This window comes from Lupinus angustifolius, unplaced genomic scaffold, assembly GCF_001865875.1.
Source record: "Lupinus angustifolius cultivar Tanjil unplaced genomic scaffold, LupAngTanjil_v1.0 Scaffold_1_6, whole genome shotgun sequence".
Lineage (NCBI taxonomy): Eukaryota > Viridiplantae > Streptophyta > Magnoliopsida > Fabales > Fabaceae > Lupinus > Lupinus angustifolius.
The window spans coordinates 23,275-36,642 of record NW_017715337.1 but is presented as its reverse complement, the minus strand read 5'-3'; the positions used below and the strand labels follow the sequence as shown (position 1 = coordinate 36,642).

Here is a 13,368-nt window from a genome sequence, read left to right as displayed (position 1 = left end):
TTATATTTTTAGTATAGTTCAATACCTAGAAATTTAGATGAGATTTATACTATTTGATCAACATTTCATTTAGTTATCTTTAAGTGTCTTATATTTTAGGAGAATGGGGATTAAGCAGTAATATTATTCTGTTACACTTAATAGTATTTTATCTTTTTTGTAATGGTCAAGTCTATATTCTCACCTTTTGAATAAGAAATTAGTGACAGATCTTGATATAAAGTTTAGGAGAATCAACAATATTTAATTACAATTTATAATTAAGATTAGTTGAGCAACATAAAAAATATAAATATAGATAATTGTTTTGAAGTTTTAAAATAAAAAATATAATTTTAAATAACAGATATTAAAACAAAATGTATATTCATTTAAAAGCGTCGCTCTTCATTAAATACTTCAACTTACCAATGATTGAATTAAGGTTAAAATTTTTAGCTATTTATTTTTTAATATAAATTATCATGTTGTCTATAAGAAATTCATGTTCTATTTTACTACATAGTTTAGTTTTATTTGGTTATCTTCGTTGTTGAAAATTATCTTCATATATTAGCTAAATAAGAATAGTTAAGATAAAATAAAAAAGCTCGAACAAACAAATAATATATTTTCCCTTTCCCATACATCCAAGTTGCACTTAATTCATAAATGATCGAGAGATTTTTCAAATACGAATGACTAATGACATCAACAATAAAATGTTAAAATTGACGTCTCAAGTAAATCTTCTCCTACTCACATTGAAATTCATGGGATATAATTTTGCACAAAAATACATATGTTATCAATATTTAATTATTTCTAAAAATCCATAGAATTTTTGCTATAAAGTTTGATATAGATAATTTATGATACCATAATATATTTATAAGTGTAAAATCATTTTAAACTAAAATAAAATAATAGTATTATTATTATAAGCAATATTAACATATTCACAAGTAAGAACTACATAATTTTGGTAAACAAATTATTTGAAAAAACAAAATAAAAGGTAAAAAAAATTGAAAAATGAAATTCATGGGGCAGTTGCCCCCACGTACTACCATGTTTTGCTTTTGTAAGAAACTAATTACTTTTGAAATGTATGATTACTCTTCCCAACAAATTTCATTCAAAAAATAGAACTCTTAAACCTTTAATCTTTTTAGAAATATAGTGAAACTTTATATTATTAATATGATGCCTTATTGAGACTTTATAGTGTTTCATAGGAGTCTTATATTTGAAACAATTTTATTACTTAAAAGGATAAGATTTGATATTTTAGTTGGACTAACTATATAAAATGGCAGTCAGATCTGACTATTTTCTTTGTCTTTATCCACAATTTAATAAACACACGTCATACTTGGCGCTCTTAAAATTACACATGCAGCTATTTTCTTTGTTTTTATTTAACAATGATGTTTTGACAACTAATTAATTACAGTTTGAATTATATCTCCATTTGAATGATTTTTTTGTTACACATAAAAAATAAATAAGAAATAAATATTATTTTATTTATTATAAAAGAGGTTGTCAAATTTAAATTATAAAAATAATATTATCATTTTTTTAACCTTCAGCCTTAGGATTTATTTGCAACTAGATTCTAGATAAGAATGAAGGAAAAAAAGGACATGTAAATCATAAAATGTATTAGTGATATGATTCTGAAACTTTCCTTTTCTTATTATGTTCTCTCTAAAACTAAAATTCCAAAACAGATCTACACATTTTCCCTATAGAGGGTGTGGCTATTAATATCTTTCTGTTTTTGTTTTGGGTACATAATATCTCGAGTAACTTAAAAGTTGAAACCATTAACTCTTCTCTCAATTGGGGTTATCCTTTCGTACTGGATTGGATCAAAAATATGCTGAATCACCACTTCCTTCATTTGCTCATATATCCTATCTAGCTTTAAATGTTATTTTTCTTACTTTATTATATAATTAAGTAAATGGTTCAATTTAAAATTGTACACTTAAATGATTTTAAGGGATTTATAATAAACTAAACTTAACCATAATTAAGTAAAAATGCTAAATTAGTGACTCAAATAATAATATGATTTTTTTTGGTATAACTAATATATCACTCATTTTATGGAAAATGAACTAAATATTCATTTCAGATGTAGATTTCTTCCTTAATATGGTATATGAGGATTTTCACTGCTAAACAAAAGTCTTTATACATGTCTACTGGTTGAACATGTATTATTTGTTTGAGTTTATCTTCTTATATAAACTCAAGATCACTATTTAAAGATTTTAGAAGAATAATTATGGCATTCTTATAATTTTTCATTGAATACATTCTTAAAAAATATAGACAGTAGTTATAGTGGTTGATACTCTTATATTTTCAACTTGGTTGCTTAACTTTATTCATGATTTCCATCTCCAATTCTTTCATTTCTCACAACTTTTTATATCTCAGTCACCTTGAGCTTTGAATGAATAAATGCATATAATTTTCTTTAATTCTAAAATTATACGATTAAAAATAAGGTAAATCTAAAATATAAATTACCAGATCATTGTAATAATGGAAAGTAATAAAAAGGTGCTAAAAATAAAAATAAAACAAATTGTTTTACAAAAAAATAAAGAAAAAAATATATGGATATTTAATAATACGTGGCCCTTTGGGGCGTTGACTCACACTATATATAAGAACCACAAATGTGTCTACTAGTTGGTGAATCTCTCTGTTTTTGTCAGAACCCATTTTAACAGAGAAGAAGAAGAAGAATATAATGGCTGGTGGTGGAGTAATAGATGGTGGACATGGCAAAAGGGCTCATCTTTATGAGCACAAATACACTCACTATTTTGCTTTTACTTGTATTGTTGGTGCTATGGGTGGTTCTCTCTTTGGTTATGATCTTGGTGTTTCAGGTCAGAATTGTTCTTTTTTTAATGATCTGAGTCACTTTCATTTCATTAATTTTTATTAATTTTTATGATTTTTATCCCTCATATTCTATGATTAGATGTGGTATCTAGTAGGTAATTCTTTCATTTACGTGTAGGATTCATCATTTTGTGTGTCTTGGTTCATTATAAAAATGATTCCATAAAATTAATGTAAAAATATCAAAGATATAACTAAGTATATTATTTTTTTGATATTATCATAGATAAAACTATACTAATTTCTCTTGGGATATATGATTGCTCATCAACAAATGTGATTTCTAGGAATCAAATATTTTACTCTTTTCATTTTGATACATAGTGAGGTTTTATCAACTTTTTGTTTGTTAACTAAGTATATTATCACTACTATTGTGTAACATGTATCTATTATATTATAGTCTCAGATTCAATTTTATGGCCACTTCTGTTACAGATGAAACAGGGTCAGCTAGTTTTGCATACCCTGCCTCAATTTGTAATGTGCTCTATTTTTTGAGTAGACCATGTATGAATTTACCTCATTGGAAAACCTAATATTTATAAGAAATGTCAGATCAAATTATTTATTTTTAATATTTTATTTTTTATTACATTTGAGAGACACTGATTTTTAACTTACATTCACTAATTTGGATTTTTATTTTATCTAAGAACATATTGACACACATAAAAATTTATGAAGATATTTGGAATTGTGATCATCTTCATTAATGGAAAGAAAAATACGTCTAAAAGTAATATGATTTGACACTTTTGTTCCAAAATATAATAAGATGACATTTTTTACCTATGTATAAGTGTAAAAATAATCAATTGTCTCAATCCATTAATGTAGAGTATCGTTTGAGTAAAGAATATTATTGACATTGATCCTAATTGGTTACTTTCAACTCAGGTTCACAAACCGCACTTTGTTTTTCTTTTTTGGTGAAAGAGTTAATAAAAACCTCAACCTTTTGTTCTTTTTGGTAGTAATTTGTTGCTGTTTGAAAAGTCTTGGGTGTTTATTAATTATTATTATAGAGGAAATGATAATACATCACCATTTTCAATAATAGAATTTAGCTGTATTTAATTAAATATTTGGCGGTCCACATGGAGCATTGACATGTTTTGGGAAATTGACAGAAAGCTTAGAGCTGTCATCTGAGAAGCAGGATGGAATCAATGGTTTGGATTGATTGTGATTAGTCTGATAAAGGATAAATTAAAACATATCCTAATATGTAAAAGAGTAATTATATTATATTTAAAAGTATTCAATTTACTTATACACAAACTATAGTTAGAATATTAATAATTTAATTTCTGAAAATAATATTTATTGAAGATAGTCACACATCTCGAAAAAAACTATTCGACATGATGTACTTAATAATACCAAAAAATATACAAACTTAACTATAAATTTCAATGGATGTAATCCATTATTACGAATTGAGTATATTAATATCAAATTCATTTCATTTTTTTATTTTCTTTATAAAAAGTGAAACCAAAATAACTTTAAAAAAAGAAACTTTTTCAAAACCACTTCTCTAAAAAATCACCTTTTCATAAATCATTTTATAACAACCACTCTTTTATTAGTTTCCTCTTGCATTCTTTAATTGTCCCGGTCATTTTTCCCCCCATTTTTTTGATGTATTGAAATCGATATATGAATCACATATCATTGGTTATAATAGAATAGTTTAAATACATCAATTATATTTATTTAAATTTGTTAACTTACATAAATTAAATTTATCTATATTTGTTTGGATCTTAAATTATTAATAATTTTGATACCGTTTTAAGATTGTGTAAAAAATAATTGTATTTTCATTTAGCAACTAAGTCTCGAATGATTCAAGCACACATAGTCCATAGATGTGGTGGGGGTTGTTAGAGCATCAGAATGTAGCGTTTTTTTTGGTTGGTAGAGCTTTTTTATCTCTTGGATTGGTCCGGCGTCTTATAGTGTCCAAATAAAGGATGAAATATATTTTTTAATTATTTTCTTAAATTTATGTGCATAAATACATTTACACTGAAACTTGAAAGTGGCAACTTAAAAATGAAAAAAATGATTCTTATATTTCTACAGTGTTTATCAATTATAAAAAGAAAAGACTCCCACCTCTACAATGATAGATGGGGTCAAGTAACCTTATCATTACGTGGAGACTTATACTTTCCTTGTTTCTCAACTCTAGTTACAAAAAGTATTTCATCCTAGCCATTAAGATAAATTTCATGCATAGAAAACTAAACACCAGAAATTGTGAAAAATATTTAACCAAATGCATATATATAGTTATCAAAACGATTGTTATAGTTTAGAAGACATTTCTTTAATAATAACTAACCAAATTCACCAATGGTATTCACTATTCACATTACTATGCAAAATATCACTAGACTTTAACTTTACTTTGTGACTTTTTCAGGTGGTGTGACATCAATGGATGATTTCTTGAAAGAATTCTTCCCAGCTGTGTACAGAAGGAAAAATGCGCATCTACATGAGACTGATTACTGTAAATATGATGATCAATTGCTGACACTTTTTACATCATCTCTTTACTACGCAGCACTGGTTATGACATTTTTTGCTTCTTTCTTAACGAGAAAGAAGGGGAGAAAGGCCAGCATCATAGTTGGAGCCCTTAGCTTTTTGATTGGAGCAGCCATAAATGCAGGTGCCCAGAACATTCCAATGCTAATCATTGGCCGCATTTTTCTTGGTGGAGGCATTGGCTTTGGTAACCAAGTAAGTGAAATGCTCCAAGTAAGTGAAATGTTCTCTATATTTAAACTTACTGTTGCATCCAATTGTGCAGGCTGTTCCCTTGTACCTTTCCGAAATGGCTCCAGCAAAGAACCGAGGAGCAGTGAACCAACTGTTTCAGTTCACAACCTGTGCTGGAATCTTAATTGCAAACCTAGTGAATTATTTCACCGAGAAAGTCCATCCTTATGGATGGAGAATATCACTGGGTCTGGCAGCTTTTCCAGCAACTCTAATGTTGATTGGAGGTATCTTATGTGCTGAGACACCTAACAGCCTTGTGGAACAAGGAAGATTAGAAGAAGCAAGAAGAGTACTAGAGAGAGTTAGAGGAACCAAGAATGTTGAAGCTGAATATCTAGATCTTGTTGATGCCAGTGCAGAAGCACAAGCAGTGAAGGACCCATTTAGGACACTCTTCAAGAGGAAGTACAGGCCCCAGCTTGTAATTGGTGCATTGGGGATTCCGGCATTTCAGCAACTAACTGGAAATAACTCCATCCTCTTCTATGCTCCTGTCATTTTCCAAAGTTTGGGATTTGGTGCTAATGCATCACTCTTTTCATCTTTTATTACCAATGGAGCTCTCCTTGTTGCCTCATTGATCTCAATGTTTTTGGTTGACAAGTTTGGCAGAAGAAAATTCTTTCTGGAAGCTGGTTTTGAAATGATAATCTGCATGGTAAACTACTTGTAAATGCTATTTGTCCTCGAGTTTCATGCATTGCTAACTGGGGCTTTTAACTGTTTACTGGATTTTTTGATTGATCTGCAGGTTGCTGTGGGTGTGTGTTTGGCTAAGGAGTTTGGACATGGCAAAGAACTTTCTAAAGGCATCAGTGTATTTCTTGTTCTAATGATTTTCTTATTCGTTTTGGCGTATGGAAGATCTTGGGGTCCGCTCGGGTGGTTGGTTCCGAGTGAAATCTTCCCATTGGAGATAAGGTCATCTGCACAGAGTGTTGTGGTGTGTGTCAACATGATCTTCACTGCACTTGTGGCACAATTGTTCCTCTTGTCACTTTGCCACCTCAAATATGGCATCTTCTTGCTGTTTGCTGGCTTAATTGTCATTATGAGTTGCTTTGTATTCTTCCTCTTGCCAGAAACAAAGAAAGTTCCAATTGAGGAGGTTTATCTGCTTTTTGAAAACCATTGGTTTTGGAAGAAGATTGTAGCATAAAGGAACGACCAAAACCAAGACATGCAACAGGATTACAGAAGCTGTTGAAAAGTCTCATCAAAATAGATTGAAAAAAGTGTAGTTTTTGTTTTGTTTTTTGGATCTATTGTTTCATGCTTGAACTACAAAAATTAAGTAGCAAACGTTAGTTATTAATTTTCCTTTTCTTTTTTAAATCTTTAGTCCTCTTTCAGTCTAACTATCATATCCAACTTTTTGCAGATGGAAGTAAAGAATTATATTAAGTTCAATCATTACCTTTACAAGACACTAAGGGAGGATAGAATTAGTATTGATCCACCTTATAGGAAGGATCCCACATCTCATTTGACCAAACCTTTAAGAGTTAAACTCTTCAATCTTTCTAAACCATAACAGAAAACTAACATACTTAGCGTCAAACAACTATTTCTGCAGTATCCACCTGTTTCATGCACAGAAGATAGTACAGCAATCACAGCACATAGCACTCTATTCCGGAACCCAAAATTCTTTGTAAAATGAATCAACCATTTCTCCCATGTCCTTACATCCAACAATTACTTGCATAATCAATAAGTAGCTCAGCTAAGGAAAAATTAAATAAAGAGATATCGAACACATTCCTCAGCAGCATCACATAACACAGCTAGTATGATAAAGAGGAACATGCAGGTACACTAACCTTGCACAAGTTAGAATTATTTCCTCAGAACCAAACATAAGATAAATGAATGCTTTGGTAGGCAATATTTGTTGCAGACTGCATTTCCATGTTTATACATCTCCGGAGTAACTTTTTAAGTTCTAACCAATCATATTCTCTTTGCATTGTGTAGTCCACCCTTTGTGCCATCTGCCATAAAGAAAGCTTTGTTCTAATTTAAGCTTTACTCTGTATTTTCCTCAAATGCTAAATACAATCTTCAAGAGAAATATGTGACCAGTAGTCCTCATTTTTTTAAATAGACACCACTTATCCCTTTAACCACCAGTTATGATTTTCGTTTCTTTGGATAATGTGTCAACACCATAATTAGTCACATCATCAAATAATATGACAAGTTTCACATAAATGTTAGCCTCGTCATCACTAGGGATTAAAACTTAAAATTTTAGAACTAAAACAAAACAAAAATCTTCTGAGATAAAACCAAAACACTAAATTCTCAAGAGCAAAAAAATATCTAAGCCAACTATTTAATCCATTTCCCTTGTCAACGGGATTTCCTACTACAAAGACCATTTAGAGAACCTTGATGGCGTCTGCAATTAAATAACAGCAGAGTGGAAACCATATTAAGATAACAGTAATAACATTGCAATGTAACAAAAATAATGCAAACTTGCAAAGGACAGGGAAGAATAAAACTAAATCACTGTATTGTTAATAATTACAGTATGCATGACACTGTCAGTAGTTTTCGTAATATGAGCCAGAATCATGATAGTAAATTTGCAAGTTCATCTACTCCTAATGTTCCTTGTGGTACAACATTCAGAAATTGATCAAAATTTCCTCTTTTTGGAATTTTAGAACTCTTCTCCCTTTTAACTTTGATGGCATTAGCTTTGATGGGAATAACTTCGATGGCAACAGTGTTAGTTTCTTTTGTTTCCAAAGTCGAAACTTCTTGCTTCTTACTTTTTTTAGCCCCAACTTTTTTGTGTGTCCTGAAAACAGGTCCGGGTGAGGCTGATTTGGAAAAGGAAACTGTGGTTTGATAAATTTTGTCAGCATCCAAAGGAACTTCATCTAAAACAAGAGCACTGCCCTTCTCAACAGCTTGCTCCAACAGTAATAAAATTTCATCGGTCCAAGGTGAGGCTGCTAACGGACTAACATCTCCTACCCCAGAATCATCAAGCAACTTATCAGCATGGGGATCTTCCATGCCATTGATATAATTGTCAACAGCATCTTGTATCTCAACGGATCGTGAAACAGAAACAAAAAGACTATCACTAGAGCTTTTGTTATCCATTCTATCCTCAGTTCCATGACTACCACTCATAGCTTCTGAGGGGTATTCGGCACAGCTATCATAGTCTGATATGGTCATGCTTGCAATGGTGCTCCCACAAGCTTCAGGCTCACCATAGGAGCCTGTGACATTGTTTGTGGTTTCAGCTTCAGAGAAGTCTGTGACATTGTGTGTGGTTTCAGCTTCGAAGGTTGTCGTAAGTGAAGCAGAATCAGTAATCATAGACACTGGTTGCTTGCTATTTTCTGTCAAAAAAGGTACCTCAACCTCATCCAAAGTCATATCACTTGAACTGGTGGAAATGGTAGTGTCATGTGACAAATTACTTGCAGCCTCAACCAAACTGTTCAGTGGGGCTGAGAGTTCTTGGGTGTCTGATGGCAGTGTTTTATAGTTTTCATTGTTTACATCAACTTCACTGTCTCCCTTGGAGACATCTCCGACATCTGGTAAAGAGGACTTCCAATTTTGTCCCCTCCACATAAGTATGTACTCATTTTCAAACGAAAGCAATGTGCATGGAACAAGATCCTACAGTCAAGAACATATGCACACAAAAAAGGTATGATAAAAAATCAATTATTCCAGTCAATCCTACAACATACAAAAATCAAAATTGAAGAATGCAAATAAACAAATTCAGTCCAGATGCACTTCAAATATTGGAAGTCAAATTGAGACAAAAATAGTTATACCCTTAGTTTTGCTCCAATCTTTCGATAGTCACTTTTATTTAGTCCTTGACAGTTTATACGCACTAGTTCACACTCTTCAAATGCCTCTCTGACATTGTTTACTAGGTTACAGTAAACACCATTTTTTCCTGTAACAAGGAAAGATAGCAAATGTAATTTTTAAAGTATAGATATATCAGAAGTTGAAGAAAGGAACTATTTTTCTTCATTTTTAAACTGCAATAAACATCCTTAAAAAGTACCTATCTTGCATATAGGAATCAAGTCCCTTCCCTTTTGACGCATTTTAGTTGCTTCGTCTAGTGTTAGACCTTCAGGAACTCGCTGAATCAGCTTAGGGTATACTGGAGGAATGGGTTTCCACAACATCAGAGGAAAATATGGGCGTGATCTATAGTTGTAGTTTCTGCCTCTAAAAAGGTACAATACGCCCATCATTCGGAAAATGACTTTCCCTCCTGTCTTTTCCTGGAAAGTCAGATAACAAGGAGCATATCCAACAAACAAAAGTAGGTTAAGGTAAATCATTGTAAGAAAAGAAACAAAGTAACGACTTTTAGATCAAGAAGCCAATCAATTGGCAATAATGAACAAAGGAGTGCTACAAGCAGCAGTAAAATATAAAGGTGTGATTGGGAGATTACACCAACATGATATTGACTTTTTTAACTGGTCATGTGACCACTGGACAACTTTCAATTTTGATCATTCATGTATAGTTGTATAGACTAGATTTGTTGTTCTCACATTTTTAAAATGGGAACAGTTCTGTATATGTGTATATTTATAGCAGGGTTAGGGAAAATCATGAAAGATCACTAGATCAGATGTTAAAGCATAAAAAACCAACCTCTAACTGCTGGCACACATTCTCCATGTCAACAGTACACACTCCTTTGCACTTTATCTTGCACACCCTCCGCCGCTTCCAATGAGCATGTATATTATCCAACATGTTATGTGTCAAACCATCTCTACCTAAAGCAGAAAAATTGAACGCACAGAAACAGTAAACTTTCTATTCCCAATAACCAGACAAGTGGATAAAAAGATAATTGGTTGAGGGGACTACACAATATTAGGGATTCGAGTCAGAAGAAACACACAACTCAGTGGCCTGAAAATATTAGTCTCACATCCAAATTATAAGCAAATAGTGCAAAGTTACACCCATCTCTCATATCCTAAGTCCCGCTACAAACATCATATAACCCCTCAGCTAACCTAAAGCTGTGAACACATTTCACCAGCTAGATTTTACAAAAGTTATAGATTAGTTCAAAAGGAATATAACAACAAATACCATGTCACATCATAAACCTGCAGCCATTGCAAATTTGACATTGACTTGAGCCATACAGCACTGACTTAAAGGTAACAACCAAGAAAAGGTTATAAATTGTGGCCCACGACCACAATTACAGCCACAATATTTGGTTTTGATGTTCTCCAAAGCCACAAAGGGAACATAATTGAATCCATATTGCCTACAGTTTCCCGCAATGGTGATAAATGCAACATAATGACAACTGCAACTGCAATTTAAAACCATGCTAGCACTAGAATTGACCAAACCATATTGTATGTCCATGTTATATAAAGATTAGATACAGTCTGACAATGGATATAGACCTCTTAACACAACCTTCCTCTTTTATCCATACTTGAAAACTAGCTATGTCAAACATAGGCTGAGTTCCAAGGAATATACTCCAAATTCATAAGCTAAAGCCACTATCTTACCAAAAAAGCTCTGTCCGGATATTTAATGATGGACAGAATTCAACGGAACAAAGCTAACATACAATTGTTTGAATATTTATGATGGTATGGGATGGAATTGAGTGAACAATAAGTTGATTCCATGTCATAGCCTGTTAGAGTTTAGAAAAATAATGGTGCTAGATGGAATCGATTCCACCAGGGTTCATTTCTAATCCACTCCAGAGCAAGACTTGAATCGACACATATCTAATGAATCTATAGGTAGATATTGTTTGTGTCCATACAAATTTTTTTCCATCCTATTCTAAACAGTAGCACCTAGTATCATTCCATTCCCTAAAATTTCCATCTCTATCGATCGAAATCAATATATAAACAATTCAAGAAAAAACAGAAAATGTAACCAAATCTATAGTATAAAGAATACTAACCAATATTTAGTTGGCGACTAGATTTCAAGCAACTTCTAATCATGTCACCAACCTCATGTTTCGTCAATGGCTCGCCCAGTATCTCTTCCCTCGTCTTCACATACCTCGGATTAGTCCCCGGCAAAAACGGACCGGGCGATTGAACCGGCTTAATTCCCTTCTTATCCGGCGGCGGCAAAACAAAAGAATCAAATTCCCTCAGCTTCTTCTTGCTCGGCGGCAGTGGAGCCCGCCCGGTCCACGGCCTCGGCATCGTGGCTGGTCCGAACGGCACGAAAGGCGCTTCACGCATTTTCACCGGCCTCGCTTTCGGAGTCTCCGTGTAACTATACTTGAACTCAAACGGAGCTCCGTCGATGACGTAGGAGACTCCGTCATCACTCATTTTGATGTTATCAGGTGCTTCTTTCAACGGTATAGGTTTTGATTTAGGAATGTTTGAAAACCTAAACGCTGGATGCGATTTCGAAGTGGGAGTTTCTTCTGGTTGTTTTTTATTCTTCCATTTGGAGTACCTTATGGAACGTTGCGACGGAGAGGACGGTGTATCGAGTTCATCGGAGGAGGAGGAGCGGCGGTGGTTGTCGGTGTTGGTGTTCCAGCGGGAAAAGCGGAGCACGGTGGATGAAGGAGGGTTTTGGTTAGAGTCGAAGGGTGGAGAGAAAATTGGGAACCTGATTGGGAGTTTTAGAAGCATGGGAGAAGAGGTTAACTGCATCGTTGCATTTCTATGAATGGTACTGAGGAATTGGATCCCTGCTGTGCAGGAAACAAAGGAAGGAGGAGCAGTGCTTTATCCTCACTATGATATTTGATGTATAAAAAATTATAGCTAAATTTATTTGTTTAGAGATTATAAGTTAGTTTATTAGAGAGAATTAAAACATCATTTACAAATAAGCCTTTAAATATGCTTTTAAGTCTATGCCAAACTTTTTTAATGGGGAAAATCTATAACATGTTAAGTCATGGTATGAGTATTCAAATCCAAATCATTCAAAAAAAAAAATTGAAAATTGATCCAAAATAAATTGAAATTGCAAAAACTAAATGTGGTTAGATTGATTTTTGAAATATAGATTAGTCCGGAACAATTTCTAGTTCCAATTCTAGGACCAAACCTACACAAACAAAAAAGTGTGTAAGTATTCAAGAAATTCAACAACCAATTTGTCATATAGTAGATTGAGTAATACTCATTTGATATAATTAAAAAATATATGTTTGCTAAGTAATATATTCTCACATATAGATAAAATGTGTATAGATTATATTTCTTTTTAGAAATATGAATAAGTCATTAGATTTGTTTTCTTATGATATATAGTATAATCATAATAAATGAAGAATCAATATTGATTGTTCATTATGTTCAATCGTTGCTTCTTTCTTTTAATGAGAACATCTTCTTATGAATATATTTTTTTAATTTATATAATAGTTGTTTGTTTGTTTATATTAGTATGATGATAAAAATAAGGTTGTGGACTTGTGACATTATGTATTTATAGTGTATGTAAATAATATTGTTCAAAGTTGAGACAATATTAACATGAATGTATTTAAACCTATCACTTTAAAATGTATTAGACTTAATATTTTAATAATGTTTATGAGTTTTGAAGTGTATGCGCAATGTTAATCTTTCATAAAAAAATGATCCAGTCCGAATTGAAATCACA

At 32.2% G+C, this 13,368-nt stretch overlaps 2 protein-coding genes across 2 annotated transcripts; one reads left to right on the top strand and one right to left on the bottom strand.

Annotated features, from left to right (window-relative positions):
• The first annotated feature begins 2,672 nt into the window (after positions 1 to 2,672).
• On the top strand, positions 2,673 to 7,029 carry LOC109336844 (sugar transport protein 14-like). Its single transcript, XM_019573656.1, has 4 exons — positions 2,673 to 2,894; positions 5,348 to 5,670; positions 5,741 to 6,370; positions 6,464 to 7,029. Exons 1-4 carry the CDS (start codon positions 2,753 to 2,755, stop codon positions 6,869 to 6,871), a joined length of 1,503 nt encoding a protein of 500 aa, XP_019429201.1. The 5' UTR covers positions 2,673 to 2,752; the 3' UTR covers positions 6,872 to 7,029.
• A 1,169-nt stretch (positions 7,030 to 8,198) lies between these two features.
• On the bottom strand, positions 8,199 to 12,500 carry LOC109336843 (CRS2-associated factor 1, chloroplastic). Its single transcript, XM_019573654.1, has 5 exons — positions 11,687 to 12,500; positions 10,381 to 10,508; positions 9,773 to 9,998; positions 9,531 to 9,658; positions 8,199 to 9,366 (listed from the first exon to the last, which is right to left on the bottom strand). The coding sequence occupies exons 1-5, from the start codon at positions 12,402 to 12,404 to the stop codon at positions 8,293 to 8,295; spliced, it is 2,274 nt and encodes a 757-aa protein (XP_019429199.1). The 5' UTR covers positions 12,405 to 12,500; the 3' UTR covers positions 8,199 to 8,292.
• Between the last annotated feature and the right edge of the window lie 868 nt (positions 12,501 to 13,368).